Consider the following 24,278-nt stretch of genomic DNA (forward strand, 5'->3'; position numbering starts at 1 on the left):
AGCTTTCACTCCTCTCTGTGCTGCCATCTTATATCTCCTGTTTTCATGTTTTTCATTTCCAAGAACTTGCAATCTTCCATACTTACTTGTAAAATGGAATCACAGGTTTTGGAGCTGAAAGAAATCCAAAGGATCATGTATGCTGATCCCTCTCTGCTCAGAGATCTCTTCTATAATGTTCCTGACAGATTGTTTCTCATTTTCATGATCTTCTGCTTCTGTATATCCTAATTTCAGTGATGTCAGGAAGGAGGATAGCCATGTTGAGGGTAAAAAGCTGTGTTGGTGCTTATATAACACATGAAATAGTTTTGGATGTTATTAGGGTGGAAAGCTACTATATAGATGTGATGGGCCAAGAATGCTCTTAATTTTTTCAGGGAAGAATATTCAGAACAGTGTTGTAATATAAGCTCTTTAGGAAATATGTAAGCCATTTAAGCCATACATGGTTCTCACTGGACAGACCTTTAGTTGATTTATTCTAAGCTGGCAAAATGAAAATGAATGGAGAATTGTACTAATCATGGTTGATATGCATATGGTTTGTCTGGTGTTAAGTAAATGCTGTTATTAAAGCCTTGAAGTGAAGAAGAGTGCTAGTGTATCTGATATGTGGTCATGTTGGGATTTACTTCTAGGCCTGGCAGATCCTGGGGTTTCTAAAATGACTTGAGCTCTTGTTCTAGGACCTGCCCTGAACTTCTGTCTGTACTCCTTTCCTTCCCCTGTCTTTGTCCCTTTCCCTGTTAACAGTCTTACTGCCATAAACATCTCTGCTATATGCTATATCGAAGAAGAAAAAGCAGTGAAACTCTAGTCTAGGGAAAAGATGTTTGCCAGCTATATTTATGATGAGGAATAGTTTGGAAAGAGAAGAGAAAAGGTTGAAATTGCTGGCAAGTTATATTTTTTAAAATGTAAGTCTTTGCCCTCTGTGTTTAAAAATTATCATGAATAATTGGGATTTGATTCCATAAATAACTACTGTAAGCAGGGAAAGCTGTAGATAAACTATAATTAGTCCTTCGCCCTGCTTCAATTTAAAGTTTATGCCCTGATATCTTGTTTGTTACTGTTACTGTATTAGTTTCCTGTTGCTGCTGTAACAAATTACCACAAACTGGGTGTCTTCAAGTAGTAAAAATTTATTCTCTCATAGTTCTGGAGGCCAGAAGTCCAAAATCAGTTTCACAGAGCTGAAATCAAGGTATTGGTAGGGATAGCCTTCCTCTGGAGGCTCTAGTCTAAGGGTGACTCCTTTGCTTCTTTCAGCTTCCGGTGACTGCCAACATTCCTTGGCTTGTGGTCACAGCACTCCAGTCTCTTCCTTTGGTTACACTGCCTCCTTTTCTTTGTGTGTGAAATCTCCCTCTGCCTCTTTCTTATAAGGACACTTGCAGTGGAATTTAGGACCCACCTGGATAATCCAGGATAATTGCCCCATCACAAGATCCTTCGTTCAGTCATCTTTACGAAGACCCCTTTTCCAAATAAGGACAACTGGCAGGTTCCAGGGATTAGGACTGATATCTTTGGGTAGTCACAATTCAGCCTACTACATTTACCATTGCCATTCTGAGATACCACCTCCCTCCCCCGCCCCTGCACCCTTGTCTGTTATTAAAGAGGTAAGTGACTGATTTGTTTGTGCTACTGTTCTTTGAGTTTTTGTTTCTCACATTCCAGTGTGATTGCTAACCAATACCTTTTCCAAAAATAAGAGTGCAGAAGTTTTTCTGATGTCTTTTGATGTTGTTTTTCTTCTATAATCAAGATTCTGGAGGTGGACAGTTTGGGACTAGAAGAGCAGCTCCATAGTGTTACCAGGGCCTCAGGCTCATTTGACTTTATTAAGGTATTCTAAAGTTTCTTTGTGGTCAGAAGACTGTAGCTTCTCCTGAACAGCTCTGGGTTTGAAGCAGGAGGCAGGGAAAAGGCAAAGGGCAGAAAAGATGTGTTTGAAGGTTCTACCTTTTTTCTAAGAAGCTTTTCTGGAAGCCTCACCCAACAACCAGGCTTACATTTTGTTGCCTAGGCTAGGTCACATGGCCACATATATCATGAAGGAGGCTGGGAATGGTTTTAGCTGGGCATGCTACAGCTCCAGTTATAGCAGGATTACGTTGGTAGTAAGGAAAGGGGAGTCTGGCTGCTAAGTAGACAGCTTGTAGTCTGTCCCAGAAGGTAAAAATGAAAATAATTTACATTCCTGTCTGCAACTAGGAAAAGGCTTTTTTGTAAGTGGTCACATTAACCTGTATTTATTCTCCAACATGTATTGAGGACTTGTTCAATGCCATGCCTAGAGATAAGCACTGGGGCTTCATATATTGATAGTTAATGTGTGCTATATTATCAGCTATATTATCTTTTCCTGTAGATATCAGGCCCACTTCATAGGTGGGATCAATCTCACTCTTTTATATATGAGGCAACTGAGGATTCTTGAGAATTGATGGTCATTTTTGCCATTTCCTAATTAGTAAAATAAGATAGATTTGAGTCCTAGTTCTGCTGTTTATGGTTCTGTTTTGTGATGGACAAATCACTTAGCTTCTTTGTGCCTCACTTTTGTCATTTGTAAAATGGGGATAATGTCAACTGCCTTGCAGGCTTTTTCTGAGGATTGAATGAAATATAACACCAGGCATGTAGTGCAGATATTCAGTAAATGGTAGCTGCTAGAGTTATTACCATCATCGCTGTTGTCTTCATCATTATAGTTTAACATTGACTTTTTTTTATTCCATAATAGGTGTGGTAGTACTGAAGTGAATTTTGGTGAATTTTTGTGGATTTTGGTCTTCTGTGGCAGGACCATAGATAAATGCTTGTTTGTTTATTTTTTATCAATTTCCTGTAACTGTGGGGTGGGAAGGAACCATTCTTTTTACCAGTTGTGAGTAGTTTTTGCAGTTTGACAACATATGGAATAAACTGTTTTATCTTCTGTATTAGTTTTCTGTAGCTGCCATAAAAATTACCACAAACTTTGTGTGGTTTGAAACAACACAGATTTATCATCTTACAGCTCTGCAAGTCAGAAGTCTGACCTGGGTCTCAGGGCTCAAATCTAGGTGTTGATGGGTCTGTGTTCCTTTCTGGAAGCTCTAGGGGAGGATTCATCTCCTTGCTCTTTTCAGCTTCTCAATTCTATCCCCATTCCTTGGCTCATGTTCCCTTTTTTTTTTTTTATCTCCAAAGCCTGGGTAGAATTTTCTATGACCCTGCTTCTGTTTCCTGGCATTGCTTTCACTGACTCCTGCTTATCTCTTCCACTTTAAGGAAACTTGTGATTACATTTGGCCCATCTGGATAAGGCAGGATAATTTTCCTACATTTTAAGATCAGCTGATTAGCAACCTTACTTCCATTTGCAACTTTTAATTCCACTCTGTCACATAGCCTAATATATTCACAGATTTCAGGGATTAGCATGTGGACATCTTTGAGGGGCCATTCTGCCTACCACACCTCCCATCCTCCCCAAATGACCTAGCTTCAGAAGACTTGGTTTTTAGCTTTAGCACTGAAAAATCTTTTAATATTGCAGTTACCTTTTTATACATTTGAGGTCTGTTCAGATTGTGGTTTGTAGTAGGAAGGAATAGGTTTGACCTGGCTTTGGTTTTCTTGACTTAATTATTGTAGGCTGTTGAGGATACAAGGAGAGTAAAGTAGAATTAGTTAAGATCCTGGCCCAGAAGGGGGAAACTAACCCTTCACGTATCCTTGGGGAAGCCTTTAGGGAAAGTATCTGTAGCATCACTTATGTAATGTGATTGGATATTACGTAGTCCAGAGATTCTTTTTTTTCAAAATTTTCTTAACTTCTCTTATCCATACTGCTATTATATTTGCAAAGATAAAATATTTGATAATTTGGGGAAGAATCTGCAAAATTTTATTATTTTTCTGCAGCTTATGTTTTTTTAATTGGCTAATTCAAATATTTCAAATAATTTGGTGACATAAAATTGAAATATAACTATTATTTAAAATACAAACTAGTGTGTCTTGCTTACTTGAAATAGCTTAAAGTTTAGATTTCCTTTTTTTTTTTTTTTTTTTTTTTCCAAGTCTTCCAACAGTTTATTAGAAAGAATGTAGACATAAAAAGAATTCCCACTGTCAAGAACACAAATTGAGGTTTTTCAGCCCTGGTATAAGCTGAATCAGTAAAAGAAATAAAAAAATCCAATAGTGTTTGTTCTGGTTTGCTAATGCTTCTGTTATGCAAAATACCAGAAATTGATTGGCTTTTATAAAGGAAGCTTATTTGGTTACAAAGTTACAATCTTAAGGCCATAAAGTGTCCAAGGTAAGGCATCAACATAGGATACCTTCACTGAAGGATGGCCATTGGCATCCAGAAAATGTCTGTTAGCTTGGAAGGCATGTGGCTGGCTTCTGCTTGCTCCGAGGTTATGTTTCAAAATGGTGTTCTCCAAAATGTTGCTCTTGGGGTGTTTTGTCCCCTCTTAGCTGCAGCTCTTCTTCAAAATGTTACTCTGAGTTGCTCTGAGGTCCCTCTGTTTGTGAGCTCTTTTTATAGGACTCCAGTGAACTAATCCAGACCCACCCTGAATGGGTGGGGCTACATTTCCATGGAAACATTCAATCAAGAGGTCACACCCTAATCAAAGGTGTCACTCACAGTTGGGTGGGTCATGTCTCCAGGGTTCCAACCTAATCAGCACTAATACGTCTGCCCCCACAAGATTGCCTTATGGACATGGCTTTTTCTGGGGGACATAATATATCCAAACTGGCATATTGTTTTCACTCATTTGCCATACTGACAGTGCAAATACAAATTTGGTAGATTTTTTTTGAAAATCAATTTTTGAGTAGGTGTCATTTCTTAAGCTTTTCCAAATATTTTATATAGTAAAATCTCAGACTTTGATTTTTGCAAATAAAGTTTACATTAACTATTTCTTATATACAGCATGCCTTAAAATGTTTCTTATTAAGGAAGGCCCTGCACTAATTTTTATTTTTGCTCTTTTAGGAATGTTTTAAAGGAAGTTGGGCTACTCACAAGTTACTACATAAGAAAGCAAGTAAGTAAAATCACATATCTCTACATCATTTGGCTTAGAAGTGGCTTTTGGGCAGAAGACAAGAATTCTTGCAGTTCTGAAAGCTTATCTTTGAATGTTCTGAAAATGTAATCCTGAAAGCTAGAATTATGACTTGTTAAAAATTATTTTGTGATGTGAGTCATGGAAACAAAATGTGGCTACGTAACGTCTTTGTTAGTCTTATATTGCGTATTTAACATGAAAACGAGAGTGTTGAGAAGACAGATGGATCTTGCTTGATCAATACCTGATGGTGCCCTAATCTTTTGGTACCCTCCTTTCTTTGATAGAAGTGTTTGCATATTCTAGGTGGGGGCATATTTGACTCCTTTTAGCCAGATTCCTTTTGTTTTAGGTTAGTTTAAATTTAGATGTTTTTTTCCTACTCAAAATTATGTTACTTTGCTTTTGGGGGACTTAATGTTATTAATGCAGTCTAATATTTAATCTTTTTTGGCGTTGCTTTGTGAGACACCACAGAATGAAACTATTGGCTGCTTTTAGATTTTGCTGTCAGCCACACTGATGTATCTCTGGATTCAAATGGCTTTCCTGATCTGGCTGTTCATCCTATACATTCATTTAATGTATAGGCTAACTTAAGACAACCCATCACAATTATGGGAAAATTGACAAGGGCTTTCTGTTCCTATACCATTGCCATCTGATATCAGGCAGCACATGATTCTTGGCATGAGGTTTCTGATTCAACTTACAGATCCTGGTATTTTATATTTATCTGCTTATATATTTTTTTGGAGTTAGCTGATTTAATGAAGTTTGATAGATTAAAATCTCATTGAGCTCAGCTAAATCACCATTTGAGGGAAAGGAAATGAAACTAAAAAGATTTACTTCTAGTTGTAGAAAGTGAAGTCTGCATTATTGGTTATATTAGTCTATTGTGGGAGGAAATGTGGTTAGAGATGAGAAAAAAATGTGAATAAATGAAGGAGCTTATCAAAACAAATGACAAGATTTGTTACCTCAAATCAAAGTACAGAGATAGTTTTAAATAATGCCATTTAATTAGTTTTGTTTACCAGAATATTAAATACTGTATTTCTAATGTGTTAGGTATTTCCCAGAGTGCTTTGAGCCAGTAACACTTTATACTCAGGAAGTTTAAGCATGGGGAAGTGAAGGGTTACTTGAGGTTAGATAGTATGTTAGTAAAAGAGCTTAGAATGAGCTTTTGCTCCAAATGTTTGCTAATTCATTGAAGTATCCTGTTACCCTCAATACTGGATTTTCTAAGGGTAGAGCTATTTCATTATGACTTCACTACAAGGGAATTAAATAGCAAGTATTCCCTAAGTAAAAAGAATATAATTATTACAGCATTGGACTTTTTGTAGGCTATCTGAATATTCCCTTATTCCTTTATTTTTTGGTATGGTGCCATCTTTTAGATAGTGCCCTCGTGGATCTTTTGGGGTGATTTTCTTCATTGGTTGAACTTAATGTTCTTTAGGCTGTGTTGGACAGAGATAGCCCTCAGTTGGCTCAGTCATGTATCTTTCACACTATAAGAAATTGATACCAAGTGGACTGTTGTGGGTGCAGTCCTAGAGGGAATGGCGTGGGGAAGGCTGATCACCAGAGCTAAGAAAGTATCAGGAAATGGATTAGGAGACAAGAATGTTGGGATAGGAAGGAACCAGGGAATCTTAAAAGATAGCACTTTATTCCAAGAAATAATAGAGAGATGGCATGTAGCAAGCAGTTCATGTCCTGAAGGGTGATATACTCAATCTTTTGTTTTTCTGTTTTTTGTTTTTTAAATAAATATAATGTGTGCTAATCTCTGGCTTAGGATCCCTGATTTGCATCTGTGTTCATTAGGGATATTGGTCTGTAATTTGCTTTTAATATTTTTGTCTGGTTTTGGTATTAGAGTAATCCTGATTTCATAAAATCAGATGGGAAATGCTTTTTCTTTATTTTCTTTAAGAGATTGTATAGAAATGGTATTATTTCTTCCTTAAATATTTTGTAGAATTCATAAATGAAACCATTTGGACCTGGAATTTTCTAGATTTTTTGTATAGGCCTTAGGAAATTTTCAAATGTGAGCTAAAGAGCTGACTCAAGGGCAGAGTTTATATTTTAGGTATCATAGTAAAGAAGACCAGTCAGATTGTAAAATCCTTAATTAAAAACATGTAATGCTGATGGCTTGAGTGCATGTTTCCTACACCTCATCTACTGCCAGAGTGTACTTAAGTAGAATTTGCTTTTAGTCTGATCTGTAAAAGGTATACTATTTCACATCTCAAGACTATTTATTTTATACTTTTTATGTCTATGAATGACATGTTGTTTTTTTTGTCTCCCATTTTCCTTAAGTAAAAGGTGACAAATGTCTATTGTTTTGTTTTTATTCATTTGTTTTTTGACAAATATATTTTGAATAGTCAGAAATATGATGTAAAATCTGAAAAAAGGATCTGTAAAAAGAACAGTAAACAATACTTTTTCTTGTAGTCCTTTATCCCTCCAAACTAGTGCATGGTAGATTGTGTGTGTGACTTTTAGGATTGCAGAGAGAGTGTTATGTTTCAAAACTGGCTCCACTGAATTTTGCAACCATGAATTACTCTAAGCCTCATCTCCAAAATGCAGAAATCATAGGTTTGTGGTACGGGTGAAATAAGCAAATCCATGGAAAGTGCTTGACCTGTGTGTATAACATTGTTGATTAATAACTATTTGATAATCATCTGGAAGAATTAGGTCAGAGTTTTGATCAGAAATACTTGTCCCAGGTAAAGCTTAGACCTCTGCAGTTATTTTGTGTTAGCTAACTGGAGGAGTCTGCCTGCACAGAGCCTTTTGAAGAACACTTTGGAGTGAATGTGATTTATTTTGGACCCGACTTTGCGCATATCAGGTCCTCCTGACATTACCTGAAGCCTAGGTGGCCCTGTTGCATATTGATGTTTGAAAGACAGTTTTACAGGTGCTTTCACTAGACCAGTTTGTATGCAATTTTGTTTACCAACCCCCAGTTCAACTCATATTTATTAGGTATTGATTATGTGTCTAATACTTAGTGTCCAGATCAAATTGGTTCCAAAATGTAAACAATTAACTTTTCCAGTATAAATTTCCATAAGTAAATTATACCTAGAGATGAGAAAAGAATTTGCCATATTTCAATCATACTTCCCTAGATAGCTTTTGGGTTATATTACTTGTTCAAGGACTGCTTGCAGTTCTCTTTTGAAAAAGATTGTGGAAGGTTAGGACTGCAGATTAGCAGGAAGCTTTGAAAGATTTTATGTCCTCTTCCTTTCCCTGCTCCCTTTCCAGCAGTGTGTTAAAGCAAAAAGCCTGCATCTTAATTGCTATTCTGTCCTAAGTTTCATGTGAAAATTACTCTTGAGGTTTGTATTGCAGACAAAATCACTTGATGCAATTCACAGCTGAAGCAGACTTCAGTTGGCTTGCATTTTTTTTAAATTGTGATAACAGATATACCACATAAAAATTTCCCATTTTAACCACTTTCAGGCATATAATTCAGTGTTATTAATTACATTCATAATATTGTGCTTACCATCACCACTATCCATTACCAAAACTTTTCCATCTCCCTAAACAATCTCTGTACCCATTAAGCAATAGCTCCCCACCCCCACTTCCTGCCCCTGGTAACCTGTAATCTAGTTTCTGTCTCTATGAATTTGCTTATTCTAGTTATTTTCATATAAGTGAGATCATACAATATCTGTCCTTTTGTGTCTGGCTTATAAAACTCAACATAATGTCTTCAGGTTTCATCCACGTTGTAGCTTGTATCAGAACCTAATACATTTTTATGGTTGAGTAAATGTTCCATTGTATGTATATACCACATTTTGATTATCTCTTGATGGATAGTTGGGCTGTTTCCACCTTTTGGCTATTGTGAATAATGCTGCTATAAACATTGGTTTACAAATGTCTGTTTGAATCCCTGCCTTCAGTTCTGTTGTATATACCTAGAAGTGTGATTGCCAGTTCATATGGTAATTTTATACCAAACTTTCTAAGGAACCACCATACTGTTTTTCACAGCAGTTGTACCATTTTAGCTCCCCATCAATAATGTACGATGGTGTTCTCTGTATCCTTGCTAATACTTGTTTTTTTTTGGTTTTTTAAATAGCCATTCTAGTAGGTAAGAAGTGATATCTATGGTTTTGATGTGCATTTAATAGCTAATGATGTTGAGCATCTTTTCTTGCTTATTGGCCATTTGCATATCTCTTTGGAGAAATGTCTATTCAAGTCCTTTGATCATTTTTTGATTGGGTGGTTTGTCTTCTTGCTGTTGAATAAGCGGGCTGCATTTTGAACTATTTCCTTTCTTTTCTTTCTTTTTTTTTTTTTAATTTACTAAGATCTCTTCAAACCTTAATATTTATTTAAACTAATTTATGGTTAAAAAAAACAAAGAAATTAAAGAAAATATTAATCTTTTCACTGTTCTGTATATTAATTTTGGAGGTCATGAGGATTTATCTTTTTATTTTTTAAATGATGTAAGGCATTTTTCTCTTTTGGCTTTCACTTAGGGGAAAAAAACAATAGTGCTACATTGGTATATTCTATTTAGAACCATTTTGGACAAAACAAAATCAAAAAAACAGGTTCTCAAAAGAACCCATAATAAGTAATGCAAAAAAGGGAAGTCACTTGAAACTTTTAACACTATCCTTTTTTGAAGAAAATCTGATACTTTAAAGTAAAACATCTTCCTTTGTTCATTACACTTTTTTTTAATGGCATAAACAAATCAGGAAGGTAACAGGAAAGGAAGCAATAACTGGATCATGTTAAAGTAAGGAAAATTGGCTAATGACATGATTTAAAGACTATTAATGAAGAACCAAAAAGAGCTTAGAAAAATAAAAGGACAATTAAGGTTTTGAGTTATACTAAAAAAGAAAAACATGGCAGTTTCCTGCATTTTGTTAATGTTTCTGTAAGATGCTCCATCATAAAACTGAACTGTAAAATTATTTAAAAAATGTGATATATATAACAAAATGAATTTCTAGCAAACCTTAGTAAACCCTTTTGTTATAAATTACCCAATTTCTATAAACAAATCTCTCCTAAGTAGCATTTTGTTTTAAATAATAACTTTATATCATACAAATACATTTCAAGTATGAAAAGTGCATTATTGTAATAATACCTCTTTGCAAGTCCAAAATTCTTGGTTTATGGTAAAACTGTAAAGTGAAAAATAAAAAACCCAAAAAGGAGTAAACCGTCAGTGCCATCTATTGTAGAAATCCTACATCTTCTTAAAATGTTGCTCAACAAGTTACAGAGAAACATGTAAACATGTCTGGAAGCAACATATAATTGAAAAGAAACTTTTTTTTTTTTTTTTTTACAGTTTTACATTATTATTGTCTCTAGTATTTTCTTCTTCCCATCTTGTATAATGTTGCTCTTGAGTCAGCTATTCTGTGCATTCGCCACTTGCATGTTTCCAAAATCATCGTCTTCTTCATGTATTCTCTTCAAACTGCCTCTGTTACCAGAATGTACAGATAATGACCTTTCTATCTATAGTGGTGACATCATCTGTATTGTTAATTTTGCTAGGTAGATGGTGTCATTCCTGAAGTTAATGGACAAATCCAGCATTAGGATTAACACAAAATCTTCTTTTCTTGAACATAAGCAAATGCATCTCTGTACTTCATTTAAAATGCTTCCATAATGTATGCAATAACAAAGGCAGCAGTCCTGGAGATTTGCATTTCCATGGACAAGAACTTTTTCTCCAGTCTGTAAACTCCCATACATAAATTCTTTAGTCATGGGAAAAAGAACGTATTATATTTTCATCTGGATTATCTGCAATATCCAAGACTAAATATCTTGCTTTTCAGAGCAGATTATGGGCCCAAAAACAATCCAGGTAAAATTTCCTGCATCTCTCATCTCTTAGGATAGGTCCATTACTCGGCATCTTTTTTTGCACTGTGGGAGGCTGGGGAATTCCAGCTTCATGTCCTCCATGGTCCTGGCCCACGGGCCTGTGGGTGGGGTAGGACGGCGAGTTAACCCCGCTGGCTGACTCTCAGAGCTGGCAGTGGCTGCACAAGGGAGAACTGGTGGACCTGAGGACTGGCGGGCAGATGGCAGACTTACAACTAACACATGCCATCTAAAGGATCTGGTGGCAGTGACAGCGAAAGCGAGGAAGAAGAGGGTTGGACGGCTTGTACCCAAGCTGCCATGCTGCTGCTGTCTCCCACCCCCAGTGTCTCCGCACCCTGAAGCTGCCCAGGCTCTGGCACAGACACCAGCCCTGCAACTGTCTCCCCCCCACCCTCCTGAACTATTTTCTCTAAATGTTTGACTGTGGTGGTGGCAATGAATAGTCCTTTTTTGTCCTGGAATGAGAGACAGTTTTCCTGTTGCCATGAACATTCACAGTAGCTTCTTAAACTTCAGAAGGGAGAAAGATATTTAAATTCAGTAGCATAGTAGAGCTTCTCTTTTTTTCCCCCTCGCTTTATATAATATTGTAAATATTCTCTTCAAATGCAGCGTGAATGGATTTGGTATGTTTTTGCTTTCTTGTCTGTTGTTTCTCGAGGTCTTTTCAATCCAAAGTTGACTGCATGCAGCATGAAGAGAATACTGGACTGTGATTAGCATTTCCACGCCATTCTGCTGGGCAAACCAGATGTCTCCTCAGTTTCCTTATCTGTAAAATGAGGAAATTAGATTAGATTGTCTTTGAGATCCTTTCTAGCTTAACATAATATGATTCCATCTGCTCTCCTTCATTTCTCACTTTTTAAAGGGGGAATTTTTTTTTCTTGTACCCTTCTAAAATTAGTTTGAGGTCTGACTTTCAGAACTTATGGTAGCATGACAATAATCAGGAAAAGTTCTGTGTGTATTAAATGTTCTACAGGTTGATGTTTGGTCTACAGGTCACTTGAATTCCTGCTGTATAAAATCTTTGTAGTTTTTTGTTTTTTACTTGGTGGATAAGAGGTACAGTCTATTTGCTGACACCATAGATGATCTGTTCTGTCTGAAAAGGATTCTTTGGTGCATTTCTGTAAACATAACATTATATTTTAACAACTAACATGGTAGGGTTTGTGTGTGTGCTTGTGATAATTCTTTTCTCAACTTTTCTACTGAGTTTTCACTAACTTTCAACAAATTGTTCCCTCCACTTGTCTCTGCCGTTCTCCTGCCTCCTTCTATTACCCTTTTCCTGACAAGAGACAAATGATGCTCATAATAATATTTTCAAAGGAGTTTGAAATGTTGACTTGAAAGACATTCATCAGCTAAGGATGAAATTTTTATTTTTGACCTTATATTTATTTGGAGGTACTTAAAATCTTGTTTCAGTAAGAGCACAGAATTAATTTGTAATATCTGCTCTCATTTGGGAAGATTTTGCTATGGCTCAGATATATTTAAAAATGGGCTTTCTATAAATTAACATTTTAGAGAGAATGCACTGACCTGAGACTTGAGATAAAGAGTTCTATGAGCTTACCTATTTGGTATTGTGTAAAAAACCTTGGAATATGTTTAGATTGCACTTTTTCTTCCATGACACTTAAACATCTTTTAAATTGAGCTATAAGGGTTGTGAGTATAGTAATAAGGTCAGTAGCTTTGATGATTTAGGTTAGAGTAAAAGTTTGCCAGATTTTTGTGTCTGGGCTCTCTGGCCTGGTTTTTAAACAAGTGATATTAGTATATGCTGCTGTTCAGTAGCTTCACCGTTGAATAGAGAAATATGCATTCATCTCTCTGTCTATCAATCAATCAATCATCTATCTCCCAGAAGATGAAAAGGCAAAGCGAGAAGTGTCTTCCTGGACTGTAGAAGGAGATATTAACACTGACCCATGGGCAGGTTATCGATATACTGGTAAACTCAGACCACATTATCCACTGGTGAGTAAATAAGGTAATAAGAATTTAACATTCTTTTAAACTACTTCTTAGAATTTTCATTTTCCTAAAAATGATACTCTTAATTCCTATTCAAATAATGAATCAAATAATCAGTATTAAATTTGCAGAGGAAATTGTGTTCTAGCTTTTTAGGTCTTGGATGCATTGTTTGGAAGTTAGTAGGGGATGATTTCCAGTCATTGGAGAAGTAGAAAAATTTTCGATGAAAGGATTAAAAACTTTTTAATCTTAAAAAAGAATAGAGTAGGGCAGAATAGATGTTTCCTGATTGGCAGGATGGTATGTGTATATTACTACTTTTCTAATAATTTTTTGGTTTGATTTGATTTGTTTTTATATATATTTTTTTTATTAGAGAAGTTGTGGGTTTACAGAACAATCATGCATAAAACATAGGATTCCCAAATACTACCCTATTACTAATACCCTGCACTGGTATGGAACATTTCTTAGAATTGATGATAGCACGTTTTTATCATCGCACTATTAACTATTTTCCATGGTTTAACTTAGGGTTCACTGTAAGTGTAGTGTAGTTTCATGGATTTAAAAAATTTTTATTCTGTTCTCATTTATACAATCTAGCATTTCCCCTTTTAATCACGTTCAAATATATATTTCAGTGCTGTTAATCTAATTATTTTTTAAACATGATACAGTTCTACCTTAATTTAGGTATGGGTTATCTTTCATTCCCACCCCTTCCTGTGTTTTTGGCAGATGGTCCTCAGATTCTTAACATAGCAGTCTACATAAGTTGAAATCTATTTGTCATTCTTAAATATTTAAATTCTCTTTAGTGATGTTTTTCTTTTTATAAAAGGAATACATCTTTAATTTTAAAAAGTTTGGACAAACATCAAAAACATAAGAAAGTCCATTTAATTCTGACTCTCAGAGATAATGACTAGATACATGTTGATGCTCAAGTCATTATTTTGTTGTTGTTGTTTTGCCAGTTTGTTTAGAACAATGCAGGCACCTTGTATGTATTGAATCTTAAATGCTTATTGGCCTTAGCCACTCTCTCCCTTTCTTACATGTTATAAGAATGGAGGTGGCATTAGCATCAGGAAAGCAAAACTTAATCTTAAGGAAATAGATACCTGTTAAGATATTTAAGATGCTGTTCTAGTTTGCTAATGCTGCAGAATGTAAAACACCAGAGATGGACTGGCTTTTATAAAAAGGGGGTTTATTTGGCTATACAGTTACAGTCTTAAGGCCATAAAGTGTCCAAGGTAACACATCAGCAATCAGGTACCTTCACTGGAGGATGGCAAATGGCGTCCGGAAAACCTCTGTTAGCTGGGAAGGCACGTGGCTGGCGTCTGTTCCAAAGTTCTGGTTTCAAAATGGCTTTCTCCCAGGACATTCCTCTCTAGCAAGCTTGCTCCTCTTCAAACCGTCACTCACAGCTGCACTCCATTCAGTCTCTTTGAGTCAGCATGTTTTATATGGCTCCACTGATCAAGGCCCACCCTGAATGGGTGGGGTCACACCTCCATGGGAGTATCCCACCAAAGTCACCACCCACAGCTGGGTGGGGCACATTCCAAGCAAATCTAACCAGCACCAAAAGGTCTGTCCCACACAAAACCACAAAGATAATGTCATTTGGGGGACACAGTACACTCAAACCGGCACAGATGCCATTTAAAGTCTTTTTTTCATTTAAAAGTTTTGAAGGGGTTGTTTTATTTAGTGTTTTTTTCCCCAGTTTTATTTTCTTTTAGCAAATTTTAGTAACAGAATTTACTTCCGTATTTGAATCGGTTTTAACTAAACGTTTTGATGTTTTAGATGCCAACAAGGCCAGTGCCAAGTTATATTCAGAGACCAGATTATGCCGATCATCCTTTAGGTACGTTCTGCTATGTTGATTCTTCAGTTTTCAATTTGTGGGCTTGATGGCTGCAAAAGAAAGGAATGCTTTTCTTGTAGAAATTTTCTAGTTTGTGCCAGACTTCTTTTAAATGTAAATACCTGTGTTTTTTTTTTTTTTTTTTTCCCCAAGCTATGCTAGAACATTGAAGAAAGAGATATTCCTTCTCCATTGGAAATCTACCCAATCCCAGAAACATTGTTTATATAGCTGTTAAGGGCTGCATTCAAAATAATAGTGTTTTTGTATTGTTAGAGCAAATTCTAAGTTAAAAAACAAGTTTGATTTTACCACAGTCTCCTCCCTTCATTAAATATTATCTATTTAGATAAAAGTAAATTGTGGAGTGCTTGAGTGAATGTCTAACTAGGGTATAGCAGATACAGAAATAGTAGTAGTGATGATAATTATGATGATATAATACTAACTGATGTTTATTTTTACTTAACTGTGTGTCAGGCACTGTGCTAAGTTCTTTAAATGAGTTATTCCATTTAAGAATTTTAACACTTCTCAAGTGGGTTCTGTTGTCCTCTCCATTTTATATATAATGGTAGTGAGTGGCCCAGAGGAGATAGGCAGTTTCCAATACGTATTAGTGGAGCAGTCTCTGACCTTAGCACTTGAACACATAACGTAAGTTGAACTATATGAAATTTATGATCTTGCATGTCAAAAATGCAAATAAATATTGTCAGTGTCATAAGGTTCAATATATCAAGCTAAGCTGCCTTTGCTTTTTTCTCTAAGAAGTGGGGAATTGTATTACATTCTTACGATATAATTTTAAAATTCAGTTAAATCTCACTATTTCAGATAATATGAAGGAAAAGACAATCTGAAGATAGAATATTGTTCAGGACATATAATTTTATTTGTCTCAATACTGAATATAATATTAAATTTGTAGTTCAAAATGTACATAGATCAGAAATTCTAACAGAATAAAATACTATGTTGTGAAAAGTAAGTCCTCCTCTCCAGAGGTAGACACCATTACCAGTTTCTTGCAGACCTTTCAGAGAAGTTCTATGCATGTGCACTCATTAGCTCCCCACCCCATTAGACACAAAAGGAATGAATTATATTTACCTTTTCACCTTGCTATATTCTTTTAATGTATCTTAGAAATAATTCCACATGAACTCGTATGACACCACCTCTTTCTAATGACTTCGTAGTATTCTATCGTGTGTTATATCATACAATATCATAATTTATTAAGCCAGGTTTCTACTAATGGATTTTTTAAGATTATTTCTAGATTTTTGCTTCTAACAATTTGACTTCAGTAACTATTCTTGTATTTACATCTTTGTACACATGTGAGAGTGTTGCTCTAAGTTAATATCCCAAAGTAAAATATCAGAATCAAAGGATTTATGCATTTTTGATTTTGAAGAGATAATACAAATTTCAGAGATTCTGCCAGTTGATACTCCCATTAAAAACATATGGGCTGGAGAACCTAAGATGGTGGCTAGGTGAGACAGGGCAAAAAAAAACACCTCCGTGAAAAATACTAGATGAAAACCAGAAAGTGACCCAGAACACCACTGCTAGCGATACACCAGCCAGACAAAGTCTGCTCAATCTACAGGGTATGTGCATTTGGTGAAACCAGGAGCCTGCATTCTGAAACGAGTGAGTGAATCGGCTGCAAGTCCTGTGGCCACGCTGCAGTGTGGGGAAACGGTGGGCTGGCGTTTGGAGATGGACTAGTTTTTTTTAAAAAAAGCCCAGGAGCGGCTGCAGATACGATGGGGAGAGCCGCACAGTGAAGCACAGTGGGAGCGGGCTGGGCTAACGCCTTGGTGTCTGGCGTGGAGGATACCCTTCCCACACCTGCTGCTGATTGTCTGGAGACCAGAGGAGTGGAGGGGAGCCAAAAGAAGAAAAAAAACCACATTCCTTGCAGCCATCTCCCCAGTGGGTGGGGGACGCTCCTGCCTGGGGCCAGACCCACAGCCCAGAGCCGCGCCAAGAAACCCAGTGTGACAGGGAATCTTTCCCATAGCACTACACATAAGCCACAATATCGGCCGTGGACAGTGGCCTTTAATACACCCACGGCTGATTGTCCCGGAGCTGGGAGGGCAGAGCTGTGTGAAAAGGGGGAAGTTAACACGTCCCATTCAACCATCTTTGAAGCGGGCTGGGAGCGCCCCTGCACGGCCCAGTGACCCAGAGCTTCCCTGGCGGGCTGGTGCGCACTAGTGAAGTGGCGTGGCCCTCCCTCAGCAGAGGTCCTAGAAGAGCACAGCTGGGAAGGGGGAACCACTCGGAAATCCCAGGGACCCTGTGTGAATACCAAGGACTTGTGGGTCGGCGGCAGAGAGATTCGGTGGAAAGACTGAAATGAAGGCTTAGGGTCTGGCGACAGCCTTAAATCTCTGGGAACACCTGGGAGGTTTGATTATTAAAGCTGCCTGGCCTGCCTAACCACCCAGACACACACCCCACATTCAGGGCGGACAGCACCAACAACACACCCAAACTTGGTGCACCAATTGGACCCCACAAAAATCAGACCCCCACACACCACAAAGACAAAGTGGGGGAGAACTGACTTGAGGGGAATAGGTGACTCATGGATGCCATCTGCTGGTTAGTTAGAGAAAGTGTACACCACCAAGCTGCAGTTCTGTCAAATCAGGGATCAAGTAAAGCAAATGTCAAGAGGCCAAAAACAACAGAAAATCTTAAAGCATATGCTAAAACCAGATGATATGGAGAACCCAAACCAAAATACCCAAATCAAAAGATCAGAAGACACACAGTACTTGGAACAGTTAATCAAGGAATTACAGACAGGCAGCAAGAGCATCGCACAGGCTATAAAGGACAATGAAGAAGAGCATGGCACAGGATATAAAGGACATAAAGAAGACCCTAGAAGAGCATAAAGAAGAAATTGCAAGAGTAAATAAAAAAATAGAAGATCTTATGGAAATAAAAGAAACACTGGCCAAATTAAAGAGACTCTGGATACTCATAATACAAGATTAGAGGAAGCTGAACAACAATTCAGCCTCCTCGAGGACCACAGAACAGAAAATGAAAGAACAAAAGAAAGAATGGGGAAAAAAATTGAAAAAATCAAAATGGATCTCAGGGATACGATAGATAAAATAAAACGTCCAAATTTAAGACTCACTGGTGTCCCAGAAGGGGAAGAGAAGGGTAAAGGTCTAGAAAGAGTATTCAAAGAAATTGTTGGGGAAAACTTCCCAAACCTTCTACACAATATAAATACACAAAGCATAGATGCCTATCGAACTCCAAATAGAATAAATCCAAATAAACCCACTCCAGGACATTCTGATCAGACTGTCAAATACTGAAGAGAAGGAGCAAGTTCTGAAAGCAGCAAGAGAAAAGCAATTCACCACATACAAAGGAGACAACATAAGACTAAGTAGTGACTACTCAACGGCTACCATGGAGGCAAGAATGCAGTGGCATGACATATTTAAAACTCTGAGAGAGAAAAATTTCCAACCAAGAATACTTTATCCAGCAAAACTCTCCTTCAAATTTGAGGGAGAGCTTAAATTTTTCACAGACAAACATGCTGAGAGATTTTGCTGATAAAAGACCTGCCCTACTTCAGATACTAAAGGGAGCCCTACCGACAGAGGAAAAAGCTATGGGACTTCATCACCAGTAGATCAGTCCTATAAGAAATGCTAAAGGGAATTGTGCAGGCTGAAAGGAAGGGACACTAAACAATTACTGAAACTACATGAAGAAATAAAGGGTACCACTAAAGATCACATGGTAAATATAAATACCAGTACTACTGTATTTTTGATTTGTCACTCCACTATTTACTTCCTACAGGATCTAAAATACATAAACTGTAATGATGAATCAGTGGCTTTGGACTCATGTAAAATGTGTAATTTTAGACAAGAACTACATAAAAGTGGGGGAATGAGGGAGTATAGGAACATAGTTTATGTGTCATATTGAAGTTAAGTTGGTGTCAAAGAAAAACAAGATTGTTATAGATTTAAGATGTTAAATTTAAGCCCCACGGTAAACACAAAGAAAGTATCAGAGAATATGACCATAGAGATGAAAAGTAGAGTAGGGGTTCCGAGAAGTGGGGGAAGAGGCAATGGGGAGTTAAGAAATGAGTGTAGGGTTTCTGTTGGGGTGAAGGGAAACTTCTAGAAAGGGATGGTGGGAAGGTGATAGCATTGCAACAGTCTAAATGTGATTAATCCCACTAATGGAATGCTAGGGAGGGGGTGGAATGGGAAGATTTAGGCTGTGTATATGTTTCCACAATTGAAAAAAAAAAAAGGCAGTCTAAATAGATGACAGTTAAATGCCAAGGATGATCCTGGATGGGATCTGAGGATGGAGGAGAGGAGGCTCAAAGGGACACAGATGGGACATAAGTTAAAAAAAAAAAAAAAAAAAGGAGATATAGAATGTAAGCTTTGTATCAAGATTGAATTTCTTGAACTTCTTAGTTGTACTTAATGGGATTGCATAAAGAATGTTCTTGTTCATGGGAAATATATATGTGAATTATATTTTTTTTTCAAGGATGTGTGCAGCTTGCTCGCATATGTTCAGAAGACAGAGCAATAGATGATGATGATAGGGAGGGAGGGAGGGAGGGAAAGAAAAAAAAATCGGGGTGTGACAGGATGTTAAAGGTGGTGGATTGGGGTATCGGGGGAGTGGGGTCGGGGTATGCTGGAGTTCTATGTATGGGGCTGTACTGTTTTTGCAACTGTTTCTGTAAATTTGAATTTATCTCAAAATAAAATTTCTTTAAAAAAAAAAAAAAAAACCACACATATGGGCTGCTGGAGAAAACATGGAGAAAGGAATGTACCTTAAAAACAAACAAACAAACAAACAAACAAAAAAATATGGGGATCTCTTCTCTTGTATCTTATCCAGGATAGTATGTTATCAAGCTTTATGATCTGTGCTAATCTGAAAATGAGTAATGGTATTTTGCTGGTATTTTAATTTGCAATTTAAAAATTATGAGCATCTTTTCACATGCTAAAAGTCATTTGCGTTTTCCTTTCTTTCGAACTTTCTCTTCATATCCTTAGCCCTTTTTTCCCTTTAGTTTACTAGGTTTTTCCTTATCATTAACCCATTTTTCTAAGTTACAAATTGCTCTTTTATATTATGAGTAGTAGTGTTTTGATGTATGGGCTATAAATAGTTTTTCTAAGTTGACCATTTATGTTCTTTGTTCATAGCATTATATTTTTCTGATTTATAAATTGCTCTTTTATATTATGAGTAGTAGTGTTTTGATGTATGAGCTATAAATAGTTTTTCTAAGTTGACCATATATGTTTTGTCTTTGTTCATAGCATTATATTGATGATGAACTTCTAACATTTGTATGTAGTAAAATTTTTCAGTATTCTCTTTGGTTTAGGATCTAGAAAGACTTTTTTGCTCAGAGGTTATAAAAATGTTTTCCCACATTTTCTTCCAGTAATTTTATGGTTTTACTCTTTCTGTGTATGTGATAAAAAATTTTAGTTCATCTGAAGCTTACTTAGTATTAGGAGTTAAATAGGGGTGCAACTTTTTGTTTTTTCCTGGTTGTTGCATTATCAGTTATTTAAAAAATTCATTTCCTTACTGATTTGAAATGCAACATATACAGTTATATTAAATTGTCACATGTCTCTGGGTCCCAATTTTTGGATTCTTTTCTGTTCCATTAACCCATTTTTCTAATTGTGTGCCATTGCCAAACTCCTAGTTATTGTATCTGTAAAATGTTTTAATATTTGGTAGGCCTTGTTGCCACCCCCTACGCTTCCTCTTTTTCAGAAGTTTCCTGGCTATTCTTGCATGTTTGTTTTTCCATATGAAATTTAGAACCAGCTTGTCTGGTTCCTAATATCCTGATGACATTTTTTACTGGGATGGTATTAAATTTATAGACTAATTTTGGAAGAATTGACACCTTTACAATATTGAGCCTTTCTATCCAAGGACAGGGTGTTTTTCTTTTCTTTTCTTTTCTTTTTTTTAAGTCCCCTATGTCTTTCGGTGGTGTTTTCAAATTTTCTTTCTTTGTATAGGTTTTTTATTGTTAAGGTTATTCCAGTATATGTGATCTTTTCAGTTATTCTTGTGAATAGGACCTATTGCTGTATTTTCTAGCTCATTGTTTATAAATGGAGAAGTTGGTGATTTTTGTTTTTTTTATAATCTGCCAACTTGCTCAACTCTTATTTCTAGTCATTTTCCAGGCGATTCTCTTGTTCAAGGGATAAACAGTCGTATCTGAAATTGATAAAGATTTTGTCCTTTTCTTTCCAGTTTGATGCATCTTATTTCTTTCTCCTGTTTTATTCCGTGTGCTACTACTGCCAGAACAGTGTTAAATGTTAGTGTTGGTAGTGAGGGTCCCATGATGTTGGTTCTTGGCTTGAGATTTATATTTATCAAGTTAAAGTGGTAGTTAGCCATGTTATCAGAATTACCTTTCTTTTGAAATGATTATTTATTTATTTATTTTTTCTTCTTTAATCTATGACTTTGGTGAATTATATTAACAGATTTGCTAATATTGAACTATACTTGCTCTTCTGGTATGAAACTTATGTAAGTCATTGTGTATTATGCTGTTTTGCATTCTTTTGGGTGGTGTTTCATTTAGGATTTTTGTATCAGTATTTACACACAAGATTATTTATTTTATTATTTTTGTCAGGCTTTTGAATAGTTGTAATGACTTTGTTACTTTTAAATGTATGAATTACTTGAATTAAGCTAGTTGCAATGAGCAGAGATTCTTAGGGCAGTATGCTTTTTGACCATGACCAAGAGTGACAAATTTATTTATGTCATGATCTGTGTAAATGTGTATGTGTTTATATAAATAAATATAATAGCCAGACACTTTACAACACATGTCCCTGTTATGGTATGAAACAGTCTGATATTCTTTTTCAAAAATGTTAGTCATAGTCCACTAATGGGTCACAGACTACAGTTTGAAAAACACTAATTTAGGTTCCTGTTTCAAAAAATAAGAAATGGAATTGATTCATCAGCTGTTAGTATATAGTTTTTCATGAGATAACGATCATGAAAGCACTTTGTAAATTGTATGGCACTATTCACATGTGAATCATTTACTGAGCACACTTCTGGCATGTAATAATTACTCCATTAATATTGCTGATTTTTAATAGATCTGAATGTTTTGCTATTTTGAATTATTCTGTCCCTATATTTAGCATGTTTCCTTTTCATGTTGAAGGCATTTAATATTCTGTCTTTTCATTAATCGCTACTACTTACTAATTTTCTATTTCAGGAATGTCTGAATCTGAACAGGCTCTTAAAGGTACTTCTCAAATTAAATTACTCTCAACTGAAGATATAGAAGGGATGCGACTTGTATGTAGGGTAAGTTATTTTTTATGCCCCATTGGCAGGCCACGTTTAGCAGTCATTAGAAAGAAAGTCAATGATTTGCTGATTTATAAAGGTATCAAGTATTATATTGTAAGACTATGACTAGACATAATTACTTTTTCATTAAACTGTTGTATCATACAATTTTATGTAACAGTTTTCTAGTTAAATAGCCTATTTGAAGATTAATGTGGCAGGTAATCTGTATTTACTTGGCAGTCTATGTCTTTTACCCTTGGTATTTTTAAAAAGATAACCAGATTTTTATTGACATTTTGTCATTTTATTTTCATGAGTCGTCATAAGATAGGATGCAGTTTGAGATTTGTATAAGGTTAAGTTAAAGATCTTGTTGCGAAATACCTATAAGTAGTGGTTGATACTAATTTTCTTTGATATGCTCAAGAGGACTTTATATCCCTGTTACTTATGTGCTGGGGTTCTTTGAGGAAGTTCATTCATCTTTTCTTTTACTTCATTCTACCCTCCTCCATTATAGAAATGTTAGAGGGTTCAACCTCTCTCAGTTGATTATTATTTGGTTCACTTAGGACATGCATTGTCACATAAAAGTCAGTCAAATCTACTTATTAAGCTATTTGCTAGTTAGTACACCCAATTGTATTTATATTTTGGTTGGGTGTTAGAAATACAAATGGTTTCAAAATGGAAATGCAGAGTTACTACTATTCAAGGGAAGATTCATTTTATCACTGTTACCCAAAATCTAAGATAGTATAAATGGTACAGATTTCTATTTCTATATTATTTCTTCTGAAGGTATTGTGTTCCTCTTTTACAGCTTGCTAGAGAAGTATTGGATATTGCTGCTGGAATGATTAAACCAGGTGTGACTACTGAAGAAATAGATCATGCTGTGCACTTAGTAAGATATCTTTACTTTGAAAAGTATTTGCACATTATTAGATGATTTACACTTTCAAAAAATACAGTAGACTTAATTTATGAATGTCTAAAGTAATTTGGCTAAGCTAATTTGAAAGCAAACTTTTTACTTTGTTTAAAATATGGAAAACATTTGAATAGGCATTCACATATTTAAGTATCTGTTATATTGAGATCCGAGGTGAGGTTAAAATAACTTGTTTCTGAGACATCTTATTTCATAAGCATTTTAGTTAAGCTTTTATGAAATGATTAAAATCAGTGTTTAAATAAATCATGCCATGGTCTGTTTGTGCATGAAATATTTTGAAATAAAAAAGAATACAACTTATGAAGTGAGGTTAGTAGGCAATAGGCTTCTTTTCATATCCACAATAACAAGGCAAAACTCAGACCAGAAAAATATTTGTAGTAACTATGTTATGGGGATTTCTTTTTTTATATAAAGATTCCCCAACCATCAAGGAGGGACCTTAAAACACAAGTAAAGTTCATACATTATATAAATGGAGTGTGCATAGAAGAAGAAATATAAATCATTAGTAAAGTAGTACATGAAAGAATGATTAAACCTGTTCAGGCAATCAGAAGAAAAAAAGCAAATTATAAAGACCTACTAAGTATTTTAAAGATGTTTTTATCATTGCTTATATGCATATTATGAAATGGATACTCCTTTACATACATGGTGATGATATTGTAAATTGGGACAACCCTTTTGAAAGGAAATTTTGACAGTATGTTTTTAGGTATAAAAATGTTTATAATAATCTTTCATTCAGGAATCCTGATTTTGGAGTATTGATCCATCAACTTATAATTGATCCAATTATAAATTATATAGTTGCAGGTGTTCTTTTAAATGCCTCTTTTATGTTATTTTATTTAAACCCCCAGTAACACTATGAGGTAGATACTATTATTTCCATTTTATAGATGAGGAAACTGAAGCAGAGAGAGGTTAATTAACTTGTCCAAAGTTACACAACTTGTAAGTGAAGGAATTG

General features: G+C 35.7%; 1 protein-coding gene across 2 annotated transcripts in view; it reads left to right on the forward strand.

The window, feature by feature from the left end:
• Window positions 1-24,278, forward strand: part of METAP1 (methionyl aminopeptidase 1) — a 158,211-nt gene that overhangs the window by 105,900 nt on the left and 28,033 nt on the right. The window contains exons 2-6 of one of the 2 annotated variants that reach the window (XM_037830299.1): window positions 5,018-5,069; window positions 12,922-13,034; window positions 14,859-14,919; window positions 22,265-22,356; window positions 23,168-23,251. In XM_037830299.1, the coding sequence (XP_037686227.1) occupies window positions 5,018-5,069; window positions 12,922-13,034; window positions 14,859-14,919; window positions 22,265-22,356; window positions 23,168-23,251 (402 nt within the window). The remainder of the gene's footprint in view (window positions 1-5,017; window positions 5,070-12,921; window positions 13,035-14,858; window positions 14,920-22,264; window positions 22,357-23,167; window positions 23,252-24,278) is intronic. The other variant, XM_037830300.1, reaches the window with a different exon arrangement.

This window comes from Choloepus didactylus, chromosome 3 (assembly GCF_015220235.1).
Source record: "Choloepus didactylus isolate mChoDid1 chromosome 3, mChoDid1.pri, whole genome shotgun sequence".
NCBI lineage: Eukaryota > Metazoa > Chordata > Mammalia > Pilosa > Megalonychidae > Choloepus > Choloepus didactylus.